This window comes from Sorex araneus, chromosome 3 (assembly GCF_027595985.1).
Source record: "Sorex araneus isolate mSorAra2 chromosome 3, mSorAra2.pri, whole genome shotgun sequence".
In the NCBI taxonomy this organism is placed as follows: Eukaryota; Metazoa; Chordata; class Mammalia; order Eulipotyphla; family Soricidae; genus Sorex; species Sorex araneus.
This window is the reverse complement of record NC_073304.1, coordinates 191,357,967-191,380,578: the sequence shown is the minus strand read 5'-3', so window position 1 is coordinate 191,380,578 and position 22,612 is coordinate 191,357,967. Positions and strand designations below refer to the sequence as shown.

The 22,612-nt window shown below is 44.1% G+C and overlaps 1 protein-coding gene across 1 annotated transcript in view; it reads right to left on the bottom strand.

Annotated features, from left to right (window-relative positions):
- Positions 1–22,612, bottom strand: part of SMG6 (SMG6 nonsense mediated mRNA decay factor) — a 282,134-nt gene that overhangs the window by 258,982 nt on the left and 540 nt on the right. The window contains exons 2-7 of the mRNA XM_055131114.1: positions 18,706–20,452; positions 18,008–18,200; positions 16,918–17,028; positions 12,685–12,791; positions 12,489–12,567; positions 1,678–1,788 (exon numbers count right to left, since the gene is read on the bottom strand). Coding sequence (XP_054987089.1) covers positions 1,678–1,788; positions 12,489–12,567; positions 12,685–12,791; positions 16,918–17,028; positions 18,008–18,200; positions 18,706–20,452 — 2,348 coding nt within the window. The remainder of the gene's footprint in view (positions 1–1,677; positions 1,789–12,488; positions 12,568–12,684; positions 12,792–16,917; positions 17,029–18,007; positions 18,201–18,705; positions 20,453–22,612) is intronic.

Sequence of the window (22,612 nt, the reverse complement as noted above, 5' to 3'; positions counted from 1 at the left end):
TCAAGATCTGGAAACATGGATCAGAGCAATTGCACAGTGGCAGGACGCTTGCCTTGCATGTGCCAACCTGGCATCCTTTATGGTTCCCCAACCCCTCCAAGAGTGATCCCTGCGTACAGAGCCAGGAGTAAGCCCTGTACCACAACATGTGGCAAAGAAAGAAAAGAAAAGAAAAGAAAAGAAAAGAAAAGAAAAGAAAAGAAAAGAAAAGAAAAGAGAAAGAAAAAAAGAGAGAAAGAAAGAAAGAGAAAAAGGAAGAAAGAAAGAAAGAAAGAGAGAGAGAAGAAAGAAAGAAAGAAAGAAAGAAAGAAAGAAAGAAAGAAAGAAAGAAAGAAAGAAAGAAAGAAAGAAAGAAAGAGGAAGAGAAAGAAAGAAAGAAAGAAAGAAAGAAAGAAAGAAAGAAAGAAAGAAAGAAAGAAAGAAAGAAAGAAAGAAAGAAAGAAAGGAAGGAAGGAAGGAAGGAAGAAAAGAAAAGAAAGAAAGAAAGAAAGAAAGAAAGAAAGAAAGAAAGAAAGAAAGAAAGAAAGAAAGAGAGAGAGAAAGGAAGAAAGAAAGGAAATCTGAAATCAATCCAAGTACCTAAGAACATACAAGTAGATAAAGAAACTATAACATGCTGGTTAGAGATAATACAGCAGGTAAAATGTATGTCTTGCATGTGGCCAATGAGTTCAATTTCCAGCAACCTATATGGTACCAAGTCCCTTCAGAAGTGATTCCCGAGTACAAAGTTAGGAGTAAGCCCTGAGCACCACCAAGAATGGCTCAAAAAAAATTAAGTTCAAAAAAGAAAAAAGATAGGGGCTAGAGTGATAGTACAGTAGGTAAGGTGTTTGCCTTGCACCCACCTAACCCAGGTTTGATCCCTGGCTCCCTATATATAGTCCCCTGAGGACCATAAGGAAATCAATGATCCGTGAGTGCAGAGCCAGGAATAAGGCCTGCACATGGCCAAGTACAGCGCCAATACCAGAAAACAAAATTAATTAATTAAAGATGAAGTCCTGCAATTTGCTGCTATGTAGATAGAACTAGACATTACGCCACATGGAAATCAGAGGAAGAGAGACAAATACAGAATGATCTCTCTCATGAGGAGTAATAGTAAAGAAATAGTAAGGCAATAAAAAGCAGCAAATGATAATCGATCTTGGGGTTGGAGTGACAGCACAGCGGGTAGGGAATTTGCCTTGCATGCAGCCAAACCAGGTTCAATTCCCAGCATCCCATATGGTCCCCCGAGCACCGCCAGGAGTTAATTCCTGAGTGCATGAGCCAGAAGTAACCCCTGTGCATCGCCGGGTGTAAACCAAAAAAAAAAGAAATGATAACCGATCTTGAGAGGTAGCCTACTGAACTGAGATTTGCTATGAGGGAGTAGAGGTTGGAGGGGACCTAAGTCAGTGGTAGAGGGACACTGATACTCTGGTGGTGAATGTGGTATAGCAACACCTTACACTTGAAACATTTCTATTAACTGCATTGTATATCATGGTGCCTATATTAAAAAGTTAAAGAAAAATAAAACAAAATCAACTTGGTTTTGGCTTAGGTTCTGAGTTTCTATCAGCACACCAAATGGGACCCCCTCAAAGACATTAGTCATCACTAAGGAAACAGAGGCACTGTAAAAAACATTTTCTAGGAAGGAGTGATTCTGCTGGCATTTCCACTCACCTTTCGTTTGGTCTCTTCAAACAAGCTCATGAGACTCTCCTTGGCAGTCAAGATAGGGTTGCTGGCTGCTAAACTGCGCATATAGTAATACACAGCATCAAGCTTTCTTCTCTGTGAAAAAGAAGCCAGAAATACATTAAGTTAACCTGAATCAGCTGACAAAGGAAATTCTATCTTTCTCCATCTGTGTGTGTCCCAAGCTGTGAGGAAGTCCAATATGAAAAATAGGATGTTGGGGCTGGAGCGATAGCACAGAGGGTAGGGCGTTTGCCTTGCACGCGGCCGACCCGGGTTCGATCCCCGGCATCCCATATGGTCCCCCAAGCACCGCCAGGAGTAATTCCTGAGTGCAAAGCCAGGAGTAACCCCTGAGTATCACTAGGTGTGACCCAAAAAAGCAAAAAAAAAAAAAAGAAAAAGAAAAAAAGAAAAATAGGATGTTATCCATGGGAGACCCAAGACAATGACATCAGAGATCTCTTCTTGCATAGTATACTACAGTATGCAGGCAATAGTTAGGAGCAAAGTACTCAGAATAAGAGAGAAGAGAATAAAGAGTTTCATAAAATATGAGGCAATATTTGGGTTTTGAGAAAAAAATACATATCTATTTTTAATTTTTTGGTTTTGCTGCTCAGGGCTTACTCCTAACTCTGAGTTTAGGGATCACTTCTGGAAAGCGTTGGGAGACCCTATGCAGTGCCAGGGATCAAACATGGGTTGGCCACATGCAAGGTAAGTGCCCTAGTGGCCATACTATCTATTCAGTCAAGTTTATTTTAAAAACTATTAAATGTGGGGCTAGAGAGACAGTATAGCAATAGGGCACTTACCTTTCATGTGTTGACCCAGGTTCAATCCCTGGCATCTCATATGGTCTCCAGAGTAACCAGGAATAACCCCTGTGTGCAGAGCCAGGAGTAACCCCTGAGCATTACCAGGTGTGCCCCCTCTCAAAAAAAAAACAGACTGGCCTGGAATATAGCTCACAGAAAGGACTGGAGCACATGTTTTGCATTGCAGAAAACTCAGCTTCAATCCTTGGCACTTCATGGAACCCTGAGCCATTAGGAAAAAAACCTGAACAATGAACTATAAATAGTTCCCAAGCACAGCTGGGTGTGGCTCCCAAATCCAAACTAAAATTATAAATGACAATGGCAATGCTAATGAGCACAACTGTGAGGCAACAAAGGTGACCAGAATTTTGAAAATATAAACTCTAAAGTTAAGAAAATTAGGGCAGTGGCCAGAATAATAGTACAGTGGATAGGGTGTTTGCCTTGCAAGCAGCCAACCCAGGTTCAATCCCCGGCAAAAAAAAATAAATAAATAAATAAATAAGAAGAAGAATACTAGGGCAGGGGGCTGGAAAGATAGCACCGTGAATAAGGCACTTGCCTTGCAAGGAGTCAACACAAATTCAATCCCCAGTACCCCACATAGTCCCAAGCTCAGGGGCAATCCCCTGAGTGCAGACCTAGGAATATGTCCTGAGGACCTCCAGATGTGAGCCAAAACAACCAAAAAATAGAGATTATAAACTTGACTAACAAGAAAGATCAAATCCTGAATATGCCAGTTATTTGTTACTATTGTTTTGTTTGGGTATCTCCCCAGAAGTGCTGGAAGTGAGCAGGAGGCCATATGGTAAAAAAAAAAATCAGATTCAAGACCTCGTGCAAAGCAGGCATGCACTCCAGCCCTTTGAGTCAGCTCTCTGGGTCATTAACCCAGGAGTTAGATCTAGCTCTGACTGCTTAAGTTCACATTTCCTTTCTTTGTTTTTTTTTTTTTTGGTGGGGAGTGGAAGTGTAGGGGGGAGGGGGCATACCCAGAGATGCTCAGGGATCACTCCTGATAGGGAGGGGCTCAGGGGGGACAATAAGGGATGCCAGAAATCAAACCCAGTTGGCCATGTGCAAGGCAAGCACCCTACCCAAAACAGCATCATTCTTTTTTTTTTTCTTTTTGGGTCACACCCAGTGATGCACAAGAGTTACTCCTAGCTTGGCACTCAGGAATTACTCCTGGCAGTGCTCAGAGTACCATATGGGATGCTGGGGATCGAACCCGGGTCAGCCACGTGCAACACCCTATCCGCTGTATTATCACTCCAGCCCCAAAATAGTATCATTATTGCCATAAGTAAACATTTTAGTGAAAATCTTGACTCTGCTGAGAAAAGGAAATATAAAATAATCAATCACCCAATGAATTCAGCTAGTACTTCAAAAAGTACATGTTATTGAGGCCAGATCTAAAGAACCCAGGTAAGTTGCCCAGGTTCAATCTCTGGCACCACATATGGTCCTCCAGAACACAATCAGAAGTAAGCTTCCTGAGCACGACCGGGTGTGATCTCAAAATAAAAGGGGAAAAGGTTCATTTTATCAAAAAAAAAGGGGATAAGGAGCAAAAGAAGAAATGAGATAAACACTGAAACAAAATTATAAAGACTATTTTAATTTTTGTATTCATTTAGAACAGTTAAAGGCATAAGCTCTGTAGTCACTTGCCTAAGTGTAAATGTGGCCCTGCCATTTAGGTACAACGCAAAGCAAGTCAACCTCATTTACTTAAAATGAAGATATTTAAATGTATGTGTCCTAAAATATTAAAACTCAAGTGACACATGTTTAGTATATCTGATACAACATTATAGCAATTTTTTTAATAGATGGCACATGCCAGAGTACCTGGAGGGGAGGGAGAGGGGGGAGGAGGAGTGTCTAACTCACTCCCAGCAATTCTGAGTATTCTGGGTTGATACTCAGTAGGCAGTGCTCAATGGTATTCAGGGGCCCCCAGCCGACACTTGATGGTACTGGGGAGTGGGGGGATGACATGGTGCTTCAATCAAGCACAGGACATCACACAGGCCACATGTGCTCTGCCATTTAACCTATCAACTGCCCAAGTAGGAATTACTTCTATCATTCCAACTTAGGGTAATCCTATCTATACCACTAACTTTATTTTATTGTTTTAGTTTGTGCCATATCCAGCTGTGCTCAAGGCTTACTCATGGCTCTGAACTTAGGAATCACACCTGGCAGGGCTCACCTGGGGCAGGTGATCGGGTATCAAACCAGGTTAACCATGCGCAAGGTAAGCACCCTACTTATTGTACTGTCTCTCCAAGCCCTGATCACTATATTGCTTTTAGATTATTACATTCCACAATGAAATTTTTCACGTTTATTGTTTGGAGGCAAAACCAACTGTACTTCCAGCTTACTCCTGGCTGTATGCTCAGGGATCACTTCTGGCGGTGCGGTGCTCAGAGATTATCCTGTCTGTGCTCAAAGATCACTCCTGGCAGGGTTCAGGGGACTACATGGGGTGCCATGGATCAAACTTTGATCAGCCAGTTGAAAGACAAGAGACTTAACCTCTGTAATATCTCTCTGAAGTTCAAATTTTTCATATCTTAAAATATAATTTACAGGGTGGGGGTGGTGAGAGGGATACTGGGATCATTGGTGGAGGTGAATGGGCACTGGTGGAGGGATGGGTAAACGATCATTGTATGAGTGAAATGCAAACACAAAAGTTCATAAGTTTGTAACTGTACATCACAATAATTCTCTAATAAAAATTTAAATATATACATGTAATTTACAGGGGCTGGCGCAATAGTACAGTGGGTAGGGCATTTATCTTGCACGTGACTGACCTGGGTTAGATTCCCAGCATTCCACATGGTCCCCCAAGCATCACCAGGAGTAATTCCTGAGTGCAAAGCCAAAAGTAACCCCTGTGCATCACGGGGTGTGACCCAAAAATTGTATTATATATATTTATTTATACATAAATTTATATATTATATATTACATACAAATATAATATATAATATATAGACATATTATTTATATAATATATAAATAATATATTTATATAAAAATTATATATATAACTTACGATCGATATATAATATTATATCTTCTTTTTCTTCATCATGAGTGATTCAGAAAGTAATGGTGCATAAGGGGCTGGAGAGATATTACAGCCTGTAGGGTTTCTGCCTTGCCTGCACTCAATCTGGATTCGGTCTCTGGCATCCCATATGGTGTCCCAGCACTGACAGGAATAATTTTGAGTTCAGAGACAGGAGTAAACCCTGAGCACTGCTGGGTGTGGTCCCCCAACCCCCTCCACCACAACCACCACCAAAAAATGAAGTTCGGAAGAAATTTGATTTTGTTCTGGAGCTATACCCAATGATGCTCAGGGCTGACTCCTGAATCTGTGCTCAGGGATCATGTCTTCACCTACGAACCATACTATCTCACTGGCCTCTATCTTATCGATTTTTAAGTATATGGTAGTATAATTCAGTCACACTGCTATATAAACAAACTTCAAAATTCTCATTATCATGCTACACTAAAAATTGTACCGGGGGGTGGGAGGGTGGGGACGGTGGCGTCACACACAGCAGTGCTAAGGACTTACTCCTGTCTCTGCACTCAAGCTTCACTCCTGGTGGTGTTCAGGGGGCCATACGGGATGTCAGTGATGAATCTGAGTCAACTGTGTACAAGGCAAGCACCCTCCCCACTGTATTATCACTCTGGTCCTGATAAACTGAAATTTTATAACTATTAAATATACCACATACCTCCTTACTATGTTCCCACCACACCAACTGATATTTTCTCTTATGAATTTGTCTATCCACGGTATTTAATATAAGTGGAATTGTAAAGCATCTTTTTTATTTTTGGCTTTTTGGGTCATACTGGGCAATGCTAAGGGGTTAATTCTGACTCTGATCACAGGAAACACTCCTGGTGGTGCTCAGGGGACCATGTTGGATACCAGGGATCGAACCCGGGTCGACAGCATGCAAGGCAAATACCATACCCTGCTGTACTATCGCTCCAGCCCCAGCATCTTCTTTTTCAGTTTTGTTTTTGAGGCTGTATCAAGTAGTGCTAAGGGGTTACCCTTGGCTCAGTGCTCAAGAGTCATTCTTGATGGCCACTGATCAAGCAAGTGGAAGCAAAGATAAACAAATGGGACTATATTAAATTAAGAAACTTCTTTACCTCAAAAGGAAATGATGACCAGTATACAAAGACAGCCCACAGAATGGGAGAAATTATTTACTTATCTGATAAGAGCTTAATATCAAAGACATACAAAGCACTGGTAGAATTTGACAAGAAAAAAATAATCCAACCCCATCAAAAAATAGGGAGAAGTTTAAACTAAGAAGCTTCTGCACCTCAAAAGAAACAGTGACTAAAATACAGAAAGAGCCCACGGAATGGGAAAAAATATTTACCCAATACCCAAAAGATAGGGGCTCAATATCCAGGATATACAGAGCACTGATAGAACTTTACAAGAAAAAAACCTCTAACCCCATCAAAAAAATGAGAAGAAATGAACAGAAACTTCCACAAAAAAAAAAAAATCAAATGGCCAAAAGGCACAAAAAAAAAAAAAATGCTCTACTTGGGCTGGAATGATAGCACAGCGGGTAGGGCATTTGCCTTGCACACGGCCGACCCAGGTTCGAATCCCAACATCCCATATGGTCCCCTGAGCACCGCCAGGGGTGATTCCTGAGTGCATGAGCCAGGAGTGACCCTTGTGCATCGCTGGGTGTGACCCAAAAACAAAACAAAACAAAACAAAAAAGCTCTACCATCACTAATCATCAGGGAGATACAAATCAAAACAACAATGATGGGGCTGGAGCGATAGCACAGCGGGTAGGGCGTTTGCCTTGCACGCGGCCGACCCGGGTTCTAATCCCAGTATCCCATATGGTCCCCTGAGCACCGCCAGGGGTAATTCCTGAGTGAAGAACCAGGAGTAACCCCTGTGCATCGCCGGGTGTGACCCAAAAACAAAAACAAACAACAACAAAAAAACAACAATGAGGTATCATCTTGCACCACAGAAACTGGTACACATTAGTAAGAACAAGAACAACAGTGCTGGAGAGATGTGAGAAGAAAGGGATTCTCATTCGTTGCTGGTGAAAATGCCGACTGGTCCAGCCTTTTTTAAAAACAATATGGACATTCCTCCAAAAACTAGAAATTGAGCTTCCATTTGACTCAGCAATACCACTCCTGGGAATATATCCCAGAGATGCAAAAAATACAGTAAAAATATTATATGCAAAAAAAAATGTTATATGCACTTGTATGTTTATTGCAGCACAGTTTACAATAGCCAGAATCTGGAAAAAACCCGAGTGCCTGAGAACAGATGACTGGTTGAAGAAACTCTGGTACATCTACACAATGGAATACTATGCAGCTGTTAGAAGAGATGAAATCATGAAATTCGTATATAACTGGATGGACACAGAGAGTATCATACTAAATGATATTAGTCAGAAAGAGAAGGACAGACATAGAATGATTGCACTCATTTGTGGAATATAAAGTAGCATAATATGAGACTAACATCTAAGGACAGAGAAATAGTAATATTCCAGAGGCACAGCACTTGCATACACATGTCAGATTATGGTATGGCCCCCAAATACAAAATTAAAACAAAAAAAAGAAAAAATGAACAAAAGGATTACATAAAACTAAACTTTTTGCACTACAAAATTAACAATGACTAGATGCTGAGTGGTCCCACTTGACCACTCCTGAGTCACCCCAAGCAATGAGCTAGAAATAGCCCCTGAGCACACCACGTGTGGTCCAAAAACTAAAAAAAATAAGAAACAATGACAGGAATGAAGAAACACACTACTGGGGCCAGAGAAATAGTATAGCAGATATGGTGCTTCCCTTACACACAGCTGACCTGGGTTTAATCCCTGGCACCCATATGGTCACCCAGAGCACCGCCAAGAGTAATCCCTGCATGCAGAGCCACCAATGACCCCTGAGCATTGCCTGGTGTGACCCAAAAGCTTGAACGAAAAGAAAAGAAAAGAAAAGAAAAGAAAAGAAAAGAAAAGAAAAGAAAAGAAAAGAAAAGAAAAGAAGGAAGGAAGAGAGAGAGAAAGAAAGAAAGAAAGAGAGAAAGAAAGAAAGAGAGAAAAAAAGAAAAAGAGAGAAAGAAAGGAAAGAAAATACATTTGAAAAAACATTTGAAAAAAAATCAGAAATTACATTACTGAATCAATAATTTCAGTCCATAATCATTAGGAATTTCTTTAAAATGTTTGTGAAATAGGGGCTGATGCGATAGCACAGCAGGTAAGGTGTTTGCCCTGCACGCAGTCAACCTGGGTTTATTTTCAGCATCCCATTTGGTCCCCTGAGCACCGCCAGGAGTAATTCCTGAGTTCAGAGCCAGGAGTAACCTCTGTGCATCACCGGTGTGACCCAAAGAGCAAAAAAAAAAAAGGTTTGTGAAACAGGGAAGATAGTACATGATGCCTTCATGCGGCTGCAGCAAATTCCCAGCACCCATACAATCCCCTGGGCACCACCAGGTGTCACTTTTGAGCACAGAGTCATGACTAACCCGAGAACTAGCAGGTGTGGCCCAAAAGCCAAACTGAAAACCATATATGAAATAAATACAAATATTAAACTAAGGTGGGGCTGGAGTGATAGCACAACGGGTAGGACGTTTGCCTGGCACACGGCCAACCCGGGTTCAATTCAATTCCCAGCATCCCATATGGTCCCCTGAGTACTGCCAGGGGTGATTCCTGAGTGCAGAGCCAGGAGTGTGACCCCTGTGCATCGCCGGGTGTGACCCAAAAAGCAAAATATATATATATATATATATATATAATATATATATGTATATATGTATATATACACATATATACATATTTTTTTTATATACATATTAAAGAGAGTTTCTTGCCTGAACGCCTGGCTATCTTCCCCGGGGCCCCTCGGAGGGGATGGGCTCCAGCTTCCCTCCCCACCCTTAGCAGAGCTCCAGCAGCCGAAGACCACCGGAACCTAGCTACAGCCATGCTCGAGGCCCCTCTCCACATGTTTGGACAGGCCTCACACATGAAGGTACCGGCAGAGAAACCCAGATGTGTGTAATTCCATCAACGGTCAGCACCCAGAGACTTAAAAGCAAGCTCCCAGAAGTGCACAGCTGCTTTGTGGCAGCACGATATCTAGTAGCCTACTTCTCCCTCTGGGAGAAACTGGCAAGCTACTGAGAGTTTCCTGCCCACATGGGACAGCCTTATAAGCTTCCCATGGTGTATTCATATCCTAAATCCAGTAACAAGCTGGATCTCATTCTCCTGACCCTGAAAGAGCCTGCAGTGCGACATCATTGAGAGGGCCGAACTGAGAGAGACTTCTGAGATCTCAGAGAAAGGACGAATAGAGAGGTTACTGAGCCCGCTCGAGAAATTGACGACTAATGGGGATTTCGTGATTTGTGATTAAACCAAGGAACCAGAGTGACAGTACAGCAAATAGGGCGCTTGCCTCGCACACAGCCAACCAGGTTTCATTCCCTGGCATCCCATATGATACACTGTGCACCCCAAGGTGTGACCAAGGAATAAGTTCTGAGCACCACCGGGTGTGAACCAGAAACAAAATAAATACATACATTAGTAAGAGAAATTGGGGAAAGGCAATTAATTTTATAAAATTAATTTTATAAAAGTGAAACTTTTATAGACAGGTTGACCTGGGGAGATGGTCCAATGGGCTAGAGTATACGCTTTGTATCTTGAGCCCTGGGTTCAATCTCTGGTACTGCAGATTCCCTGAATTCCAGGCAGATAAGGCCTAGAAACCATCAGAGTCAGAGTCTAAAAAAAGAGAGTACAGGGCTGGAGCAATAGTACAGCGGGTAGGGTGTTTGCCTTGCATACAGCTGACCCGCATTCAATTCCCAGCATCCCATATGGTTCCCCAAGCACCGCCTGTGAGTCCTGAGTGCAGAGTCAGGAGTCAGCCATGAATATCATTGGGTGTGACCCAAAAAGCCATAAAAAAAAAAGAGAGAGAGAGAGAGAGAGTACAAGGGTTAAGGAGCTTGCCTTGCATGCAACCAACCCCAGTTAGGTCTCCAGAACCAACATAGTCCCTGGAACTCAGGAGTGGCACCGAAGCACAGAGCCAGGAAAAAGCCCCGAGCACAGATGGATGTGGCCCAAAAATTTTTTAAAGAGAGTGACAATGAATAAAAAGGAAGTAAGACTCTGGTGAATGAGGTCTAGTTGAAGACTTTAAGGAAAAGAGTTTTAAAAAGTCTTATTTTCCTTCTAGAAATGAGTAACCTAGTTCAACAGGATAGGCAAGGGAAACAAGATCCAGACCAGAAGTCAGGTCAAAAACAGAAAGTGCTGGGCTGGAAAGATAACACAGTAGGTAAAACATTTGCCATGCATGCAACTGACTGGGGTTCAATCCTTGGTACTCCATGTGGTTCCCCGAGCACAGAGATAGGAGTAAGCTCTCAGTATAGCATGGTGTGGCCCAAAACACAAACAAGTAGACTAGGAATATGGCTCGTGTAACACAGCACATGTCCTGCATATATGAAACTCAGTTTAATCCCTGGCACCAAATGCCCTCTAACCTCAGCAACATGGCAGGTGTCCCTAGTGGCCGAGAACTCTGCTGGGTGTGGCCCCTAAAACAACAGCAACAGCAAAAAATTATTTGGATGTGTGTTAAACCAGGCTGGAGCGACAGCACAAGTGGTTGGGCTTTCGCCTTTCATGCAGCCAACCCATGTTCGATTCCTCCGCCCCTCTCGGAGAGCCCGGCAAGCTACTGAGAGTATGGAGCCCACTCGGCAGAGCCTGGCAAGCTACCCATGTGTATTGCATATGCCAAAAACAGTAATAAGTCTCTCAATGAGAGACATTACTGGTGCCCACTCGAACAAATCGATGAGCAACGGGATGACAGTGACAGTGACAGTGTTAAACCATCTTCAGGGGGGGCTGGAGCAATAGCACAGCGGGTAGGGCGTTTGCCTTGCACGCGGCTGACCCGGGTTCGATTCCCAGCATCCCATATGGTCCCCCGAGCACCGCCAGGAGTAATTCCTGAGTGCATGAGCCAGGAGTAATCCCTGTGCATTGCCGGGTGTGACCCAAAAAGCAAAAAAAAAACATCCTCAGGGGAGTTCAAAAGAACCAGACCATATGGATTCATGTTTTCACCGAAAGAGAGCTGATAGTTTGATAAACAATCAAGAGTGGTTTTCAGGGGCCAGAGTGATACTACAGGAAAGGCTCTTGCCTTACACGTGGCTGACACAGGTTTGAATGCCAGCACCCCACATGGCTGGTCCCCTGAGCCCCCCAGGAGTGATCCCTGAGCACAGAGCCCTAAGTAACACCTAAGCATCACCAGGTATGGCCCAAAAACAAACAAGAATAAGAACAAAGTGGTTCTAGGCTAGAATAAGATGAAGGACAAATTCAAACTAAAGAATCTCTAAAACATACCTCTAAAAAAAAAAAAATAGGAGGAGCTGGGTAGATAGCACACAGGTTGTGGGTTTGCCCACAGTCAACCCACTTCAATCTCTGGCACTACATTCGGTCCCCAAGCACTGCTAGCAATGACCCCTGAGCCGAGAGTCAGGGTGAGTAGTGCTGAGTGTGGTCCAAAAACAAAGTGACCTGAGTAGTGCTGGGTGTGGTCCAAAACAAAACAAAACAAAAAAAAGAGTAACAGGTAGGCTGGCAGGGTGGAGCACTTGTCTTGCAGAAAGCCAGGAGTTAAGTCCTGAGCACCAGAAACAAAACAAAAAAGAGGAAGCTATCCCCTGGGGTTATGATGATCAGAAATGAGCTGATTTTCTCTCTTGATGAAATCCAAATTTCTACATGAAAGAACCTGAAAATTACTTCCCCTGTCCACAGGATTTCTCACCGTATATACTGCCAACAGAGCCAACTGGTTATAGGGCCGCCCATTCTTGGGAGCAATATGCTGGGCTTTCAGGTACCAACTGGAATAGAAAAAACATTCTTTTAAATGCCAGTGTTAGTTCTTTCCCAATTTATCATATGACAGATTTATTACTTACACATAAGAAAGAAAGGCAATGAACAATAGTCAAAAGTACCTGCGTGCTTTCCCATAGTTTGCTGTGTCGTTGGCTTGCTCGCGATACCTAGCAATATCTCCTTGGCAAATCATACATCGCTGGGCACTTATCAAGGCATATTTTACCTTCAAGAGAAACAATGAGTTAATAATATACCCAAGAAATCTTAACTTCAGTTTCAAAGAACAAAGATGGAATCAAAAGACAGCAGGGGCTGGAGAGAGTACAGCAGGCAGGGAATTTGCCTTGTAAGCAGCCAACCCAGTTTAATTGCTGGCACCCCCATATGGTGCCACAAGTGGTCACTGAGCACAGAGCCAAGTATAAGCCCTGAACACAGCCAGGTGTGGCCAAAAATAAAAATGACAAAGCAGCATTAATAAGACACTAGTGGTCCTCATCAAAATAAAGCATTCAGTCTAATTTTAAGCAAAAAACAGCCAACCATGTGATCAAAATTTACTAAGAAAGATAAGCAGAATGCTGGGGCTGAAGCAACAGTAAGTTTGCCTTGTGTACAGTCAACCTTGCGCACAGATATGGAATATGATATCCCATATCATCCCCAGAGATTGCTAGTAATCCCTGAGCACAGAGTGAAGAGTCAGCCTTGATCACCCCCAGGTGTGGCCCCCCCACACAAAAAAGGAAAGAAAGAAAAGAAAAAAAGGAAGGAAGAGAGGGAAGAAAGGAAAGAGGAGGGGCTGGAGCAATAGCACAGCGGGTAGGGCGTTTGCCTTGCACACGGCTGACCCGGGTTCAATTCCCAGCATCCCATATGGTCCCCTGAGCACCGCCAGGGGTGATTCCTGAGTGCAGAGCGCCAGGAGTAACCCCTGTGCAGAGCCAGGTGTGACCCAAAAAGCAAAAAAAAAAAGAGGAAGGAAAGATTAGCAGACTGCAGAGAAAGTCAACATTCTGAAAATAAAAGTCAGGAGATCTATGTAATAGATGCATAATTTTAAGGACCAGGAAAACAGCTCAAAGCTTTGCATGGTGGAGACCTAAGTTTGATTCCCAGTGCTGTATGATCCTCTAAACACCGCCAGAGAGTAAACCTCCCCACCCTCCATCCAACTCAGCACCATGCCCAGAATAAATAAGCCCTGAACACTGCCAGATGTGACCCCAGAACAAGAAAAAAAGAAACTGCAGAAAAACTTTAGGTCTTTGCAACTCCAGAAATCAGTTTCTTCATCTGAATGTAAAAATGTGTAATTCATAGGATAGCGGGAGAGAACAAGTATAAAAATAACATTGCAAATTATAAACTAATATATGTTATAAACAATAGGTTAGGCTAGGGAAATAGCACAAAGAGCTAGTGTGTGTACTTGCTTTTCAAGCCTATGTTGTCCCTTAAACGTGTATCTTGTTGTCTCTAAGTTTCTTTGCTAGCTTTTCCACTCTGGAGAAGCCCATGTTCTTTCTATTTGTTTTGGGTTTTGTTTAGGGGCCACACCCAATGCTGCTCAAGGGTTACTCCTGGCTATGTGCTCAGGAATTAACTCCTGGAATGCACAGGGGACCATATAGGATGCCGGGGATCAAACCCAAGTCAGCCACGTGCAAGGCAAGTCCCTTACCCACTGTACTATATCACCAGCCCCATGCAGAACCCCATATTGTCCCTTGAACATGTATTTCCTTTCTTTCACTCTTCACACATCTTTCTAAGAAAATTTCATTCAATAAAAACTATCTTGCTTCACTAAAAACATGTTTTGCATACAGAAGACCAAGGTTAAAACCCTGGCACTGCACAGTCCCTGAAACACTACTGAGGGCAACCCCCAGTCCTAAGTTATATGCCAGGAGTATCCCAAGCTCTGCTGGATGTGTTTCCCTCTCCTCTCAACACTAAAAAGTCAACTGTTCCACGCCAGAGAGATAGAACAGCAGAAAGGGAACTTGCCTTCCATGTGGTCGATGAGAATTCTGTATGTTCCCCTGAACTGCAGCAGAAATGAGCCCCTACCCTTCTGATTATTTCCATTCTTACCCAACCCTGATCCAAATTCATTCACTTGCCAGAGTAGACTGCTCTAAAAACAATGCTATGCTGGCTCAATAGCAGGACATATGCCCTAGTTTTAATTCCTGACACCACAAAAATGAACAAATAAATAAAGGCCCAGAGAAATAACACACTGGTGGCACGGGAGCAATAGTACAGCGAGTAGGATGTTTGCCTTGCACGTGGTTGACCTAGGTTGGATCCCCGGCATCCAATATGGTCCCCAGAGGAGCTGGAGCGACAGCACAACGAGTAGGGCGTTTGCCTTGCACGCAGCTGACCCGGGCTCAATTCCCAGCATCGCATATAGTCCCCTGAGCACCACCAGGGGTAATTTCTGAGTGCAGAGCCAGGAGTGATCCCTGTGCATCGCCAGGTGTGACCCAAAAAGCAAAAAAAAAAAAAAAAAAAGTCCCCAGAGCACCACCAGGAGTAATTCCCGAGTGCAAAGTCAGAAGTAATTCCTGAGTATTGCCAGGTGGCCTAAAAAACAGAAAAAAAATTAAAAAGCATTAGTGTCCTAGAGCACCTGCCCTTCAAGTGTATCAGCATGAGTTCAAATCTCAGGGGCCCTACATGTGCCAAGCAAGAATCTGGGAGTTGCTGTCCAAACTTGGCAGTCATGCCATCTGCAATCCTTGCCTCTGCAAAGGACTTCTGGTCACACAGAAGCCATTGAGCACCAATAAAAGCAGTGCAACCCATAACTAAAAAGCAGGCACAACTGAAAAGACATGTGAATACCAAGACCAAGAAGTGAGACCTCTGGCAAGCAGCCATGAGAGAATCATGGTTACCCCCAATGAGCACAACCATAACCTGTGTGTCTTGAATAGAAGTGTGAGATCGAGCAAGCATATGTGCAAGCACACAAGTAAGAGAGGCAAAGTTCATGGAACACTGCCAGCCAAATGTGCAAGCACAACAGTTAAAATGCAAGAGCACCACAGTCAGGTATGTGTACAACCCCTGCCATCACAACTACAAAGAAAAAGAGGAAGGGAGGAGGTTAAAAAAAAGGTTTAAAAAACAGAATAAAATGAATAAAGGAACGAAATCTACACTATCCACTTGCTAAAAATCTATCTCAGAGCTTTCAGAATGAGTTCAGACTTCAGTATAACTGAACAGAAGTGCTAGAACAATAGTACAGAGGTAGGGGCCTTGCCTTGCACACAGCAGAAGCAGGTTTGATCCCTAGCACCCCATATGGTCCTTGAGCCTCCTGGAAGTAATCCCTGAGCAGAGAGCCAGGAAAAAAGCCTTAAGCATCACCAGGTGTGGCAACTTTACTGTTTCATTAGTTTGCCTCCTATTCTCAACTCTACATTACACATAGCAGGCGGAGCGATAGTACAGTGGCTGACCCAGGTTCAATCTCCGGCATCCCATATGGTCCCCCAAATATGACCAGGAGTAATTCCTGAGTGCAGAGCCAGAGTAACTCCTGAGCATCGCTGGGTGTGGCCCAAAACACAAACAAAAAAAATACAAATAGCATATTTAACTTGTACTTTTCCAAGACCTGATTCTTTTCTTCCTGTGCCACTTCTGATCCTAATTAAAGTCATCATGACAATCTCTTAGAGTTACTTGAGCTCACCAGACTAAATCAAATCCACTTCTCTCTATGCTTCTTCAAGGTTTTTTTTTTATGGGGGGGAGGGAGGCGGGGGCTTAAGGCTTTTGGCTCACACTTGACGATGCTCAGGGGTTACTCCTGGCTTTGTACTCAGGAATTACTCCTGGTGGTGTTCAGGAGTTGGGATGCCAGGATTGGTCACAGCCAAACTCTATCTGCTGTACTATCCGCTCCAGCCCCTCCTTCAAGGTTCTTTATATACCAGGATCAGTTTACTTCAGACATTACCTTACTATCTCACGACAGACTTTTATTCCTTTAACTTCAACACCCAGCACTGCAACTAACACCTGATTCTAGATAAATGCTCACTAATGGATGAATAAATATAAGGTAAAAGTGACAGATAGTACAGAGGATAAGGCACTTGCCTTGCATAAAATGGACCCCAGTTCAATCCCCAGCACCACACAGTCCCTCCAGAACACTAGGAATGACCTTCAAGCACCATTCGGTGTGGCCCAGCCCTCCACACACACACACACACACACACACACACACACACACACACACACACACACACACACACACATTTAAAAACATACAAACACACACACACACACGCGCGCACGCACACACACACACGGCTTACTGTCTTGCGTAACGGCTTGCTACGAATGGCAAGACCATCCATGTAGTCTTCCAGTTTGAACTTGTAAGTAACCTGCAGCTTCTGAAGCAAACTATCAAAGAAGTCACTACCCTGTAAAGGGAAAAAAATAAGTAACTTGGGGCTGGAAAGATAGTACAATGCGTAGAGCACTTGCCTTGCATGCAACTGACTCAGGTTCAATCCCTGCCACCCCATATAGTCCCCCAGGTCCTGCCAGAAATGATCCCTGAGTGCAGAGTAAGGTATAAGCCCTGAACACCGCTGGGTGTGGCTCAAAAAAAAAAATTAAAAAATGAAATCAGTCCATTCTGATCAAATCTACCCACCCAAAACTGGGGCAAGTAACACATTTACAGGTTAGTATTTACCCACTCCATAGAAATAGACACTTAAATTTAACAGTCAATAAATAAGCACAAAGCAAATGCATAGCATAAGGCTCTCCATAGTTTAAAAAGATATGAACACACACAATTATCCCCCAAAAAGACATTTAAAAAGCTTGCAAGCTCAGAACTTAAATTGTTGGGGCCGGGGTGATAGTATAGCAGGTAAGGCATTTGCCTTGCACTTGACTGACTCAGGTTTGATTCCAGGCAACCCATGTGGTCCCCCAAGCACTGCCAAGAGTAATTCCTGAGTGAAAAGCCAAGAATAACCCCTAAGCATTGCTAGGAGTGATCAAAACACACACACTCAAACAAAAAAAAAGGACTAAAACTGTCAATAAGGTATGGTCTCAATGGAGCAACAGAGAAGGGTAGATCTAAACACAAGAACAGAACATACAGTTTTTGTCAATGTCTTTCTAGTACCCAGTATTTCTAGTGATAGAAATCTAATAACGGGCTGGAGTGATAGCACAGTGGGTAGGGTGTTTGCCTTGCATGCGGCCAACCCGGGTTCGATTCCCAGCATCCAATATGGTCCCCCAAGCACCACCAAAGGTAGTTCCTGAGTGCATGAGCCAGGAGTAACCCCTGTGCATTAGCGGGTGTGACCCCAAATAAAAAAAATCTAATAACTACAAGATGCTGAAGCCTTTATCCTATAGACAATGAAGGTTTACCTCATCCAAGAGCTCCAAAAGTCTGTTCCGTATCTGTTCTGGGTTCTCAACATTTGGATCCTTGAGGAGCTGTCTGAACTTCTCAATCACCTGATAGAAAGCATTCTTCCACAGGATCTGATCCACATTCTGATTATCAGAGAATTCAATATCTAATAGAATACAGCGCTCATATAGCTGCAGTAGTTCAGCTCTGAAATAAAATACATGCAAAAGCTAAACCCACTATTTAAGCTTCCTTCAGATTAAAAAAAAAACCTTACTTGGCAGGAAATTCAAATGGCCACCCCAGGTAGAGTACTCTAGTTTTCATTCCGTTGAGCAGAATATCATTCTAAAGAGAGTCCTATCTTAGAAACTAGCTTTTCCCCATGTGCCTATACCTAAATTTAACAATGAAAATAAGACCTTTGCAAGTTAGATGTTGTTTATTTTTTAGCATTCTGGAAAGTCTTTCCTTTGCCACTTCCTAATTCCACACTCTTTTTTTCTTAAAGAAACTGTGAGCATAATCATTTCAAGAACCAGAAACATCATTTTCTTTTCTGCTCATTTCCCAAGCATGCCTCTGATAGAAACACCAATGTGAGAAACACCCAGTGTTGGTCTAAAAGGTTTCAACCTCTATCAGTTAGAGGACCCTAAACTCCTCCAGCTTATCCCTATTTCCCTTTAGTAAGGACAGAAGCACACCATACCTGAGCTGAGCCATCTTCTCCAGGCCTTCAGGACTGATGCGGTCCCTGGAGAGCAGGTTACTGAGTTGTAGTTCCTGGTTGTCAGCCACCCGGAGAAGCCTGTGTAGCTCTTGTTGCTGCATGTTCCTCATGTGTTGCTCCATCTCCTCGGGACTCAAAGAGCTGGCAGGAAGTGGACTACAAACATACTGTCCTGATGGAGCTGGATAGCCTGGGTAGTAAGGTCCCGGGAACACGCCATTCGTAGGACCGACTGGATACTGTAGAGGACTATAGCCTGTATAAGGATACTGGGAGGCAGGGCCTGGTGTTCGGGGATAATAATAAGGGTTGTCAGAGTTCTGAAACTTATAGTAAGATGCCTGAGCCTGGCGTGAATCCCCCCAAGATGTAGGGCTCACTTCATCATCAGTGTCCAAGAAATGTAGCTGAGGTGTCTGGCTCTTTAGAGCAGGTTTCTGATCAGGATTGTTAGGGTCCCATAATCGTCGTGTGGTGCCACCACGACCCCAACTCCGAGATCCTTTACTACCAGATCCAAATAAAAGCCGAGGTCCCAAGGATGTAGATTCTGGAGAACCAGCTGAATTAACAGATAGAGTGGTATGGGCAGGCAGAATCAAAATGCCACGGCCACGACCCCGAAGCTCTTGTTTCAGGTTTTTGCTCTCCTGCTTCTCAGAGCTTTTGCCAGCAACGCTCATGGCTTTATCAGGCTTTATCCTCTCCACAACTTCTCTTACTGATCGGATTGTGGTAGAATCTTTGTTCATGGTTTCTGCATCAAAAGTGACACGAAGAGTGCCTCGGTTTTCTTTACCATTGCCTTTCTGCTCTCCCTCCCCTCGGCCAGACCAACTTCTTTCTAAAGGTTTCTTCCTTTCTGAACTCCTCCTGAGCCCATCAGGCTCATCAATTCTGTCCTCATCTAAAGAGTCCGTTGAAGACATAGATACTTGTTTCTTCAGCCGGGGTCTCTCCTTCGTTCGATCCTGACGGCGGCGGCGACATCCATTATCAGTCATGCCAGCCCCTTCAGCACTGTTGTTGCTCCCAGCTGAACTGGTACTGCAAGTGCGGTACCGGTTCCTTCGTTTGTCTGAGCGGGAATAGCGCTTTGCAGAACCAGGTTTTCCCTGTGCAGGGTCATCAGTCACTTTCTTTACCCCCTCCCCCCCCTTTTCAATCCTCTTTCCTTTTTCTCCCTTTATAGCAAGCCTTACTCTGTCATTGTCTGGGTTCTTTTCTGTCTCATCTTTGTCTGGTTTACTCACAGCGTCCTCTTTCATATTTACCCTACTCTCATTTTCCTCCACTCTCAGTTGTTCAACCTGGTTAAGGATTTCTTCCTCATCTACCCGGTTATTTATTTCTTTGGTAATAGTCTGCAAACGCCTTCCAGGCTGATATATCTGCATGTCAGGTTTCTTTGTTCTCTTGATAATTCTTAGACTTCGATCCTCTTGTCCAGCAGTCCTAGGAAAGGAATCCTGTACCCGAAGGTTTTCTGGTTCTACGGGACCATTTTGCTGTTGGTTGTTTAAATCCTTACAAACATCTTTAATGAGCTGTGTACCATTTCCAACAACAGAAGATTCTCGGTCATTAACAATTTCATCTTTACATTCATCACTCCCAGAGGGTTCCTTGATTTTAATTTTGTTCCGCAGTCGAGAAAGACCAGGCTTATATATTTCCAGATCTGGGCGTCTATTATCTTTACGTTGTCTGGGCTCCTTCATGTTTTCTGTAATGTTAGAAAAAGCAAAGAGTAGATGAAAATAAAGGAGGAAGGGAGTTGGGAGGAGATGATTCTGGCAAACTAACAGAAAAGCCAAGCAAGAATTACAAACAAAATACTAAGATTTGGGGCCAAAAAGAAAGGCCAGCAATTAAGGCACTTGTCTTGCCCACAGCTGACCTGGGTTCAATCCTCAGCACCACATATGGTTCTCTATGCCCCACTAAGAACGATCCCTGAGCACAGAGCCAGGAGTAAGCCCTGAGCACCGTTGGGTGTGGCTCAATTCACACAAAAATACAATGAAATAAGGGCTAAGATTAGTGGACAATAAACGAAGTTTCTGTAGAGGCAAAGATTCTACTAGGTGTACAGTATTTGTTGATCAACTGGCAGGCCTAAGAACTTGACTGTACTAGAACTACCAGCACAATTACATAAATGTGGGGACAGGGAAAGAAAGCATATGCCTGCCTAGTCAAGCCATATTCGAATCCCTAAGACTACAAACTACTCATCATTGTCAGGATAAAATGACAATCTGTCTCAGCACAGATGATTCTCTCTCATAAGCCCTGGTATCCATCTTAACCTGTTCTTCTACCTTTATGTTTTTCCCAGGTGGTTAAGTTCCTTTAACATACTAATGGAGTGGGGCAGGGATGGGGGGTGAGCTGGAGGGAGAAGGGGGCATGCACAACAAACCACAGACCTGGACATCGCTCAAGAAAAAACTTACAACTCCAGTCTCTGAACTTGGCTGAGACAATCCTCTTCTTGATACCAATTATCCAACAGCACATAACTCCTCTTGAAGCAAACAGAAGCAGTTCCTTTCACATTCTTCAACTCCACTCATGCTCACCAACTCTCTCACAGCAGCCAGCAGAGCCATCCCAAGTAAATACTGCTCAGCCTATCATCATTAGAATACTGAGCCCAACTGCTACTATGATGATGGAATAGGAAAAGGAAAAAGTTCCATGAGGGAGCTTTCCCTGCAAGATGATGGAAGTATTGTGACATGCTCTCAAAATACCCAGGACTGAGGCACTCAAGTATGAGCTTACGAGAGTTCAGCACCACTCGCCAGGTTCCAAGAACTTGCTGAATGACAGATAAGCAAGGATCTATTTTTTGTATGTTATCTTTTGCTATGAAGGACAGAGCCTACTACAAATAGCCACCAAACGTGTCCTTTGGGAAATGACAGAAGTTAGTGTGACTACTCAGTACTCAGAAAGAATGCTATGTAAAACCCTGGGACTGATCTATAAACACCAACTCAAACGAAATCCTCAAGAATCATATTCCTCCAGCAGCACCTCTAACGTGAAAGATATCACTTAAGTATTCTCCGAGGTTGAAAGAGGCTGCTTCACCAAGTGAAGAGAGTTAGAGCAGTCTGTCTGGCTCCAGAACAGCTCAGCCTCGGCAGCCTCTGTACAACGTGGGTGAAGCGGGCCAGGAGAAGCGCTACTACGACTCTCTGGAGCAGCGAAAGGGAACCTGAATGAATCCAATTCAACTCGTTGGCAAGGAAAAACTCACTCCCCAGACTTGGGCCACGGACCTGCAGAAGCACAGCGACCGTCCTACACCACGCCACTGCCTAGGAGCAGCGTGGCACTAGAATCTTCCGTGGGGCTTTCCCGGTGGAGCTGGAGACCTCGAGTCGCAGGTTGGGCATCCTGAGATAAACCGCTCCCACACACGCTGAAGCCGACGCGTGTCGGGTGCGTTCAAGGAGATCCCGGAAGTCTCCTGGGAGCACAACCTTCAGAAGCCAGTGGGAGTGGGGTGGGCGGTGGGGAGGGGGGGAGGTGTGTCAACCGTTCCAGCATCTGAACTTCTCCCGGTTCCTTCTCGCCAACGCTGGAGAATGGCGGGATAGGCCTAGGCGGGGATTCCTGTGGGATCAGGACACGGCGGAGACCTCCACCAGACCCCAGCACCCCATGCCTTTCCGTGTCTGCTGAAGGCTGGGAATCCACGGCTACTCTGAGAGCACTGGAGCAAAGGGGAACAGTCACCTTCGCGGGCGGGCGGGGTGGGGGGGAAGGGGCGGAGGCAGGAACTCGGGCTGGGTCCTCACGGAGGGGACCCACGCTGGGAAAGCCCGAGGACTCCACGCCAGCCCTCGGGCAGGATCGCGGAGGCAGCCCG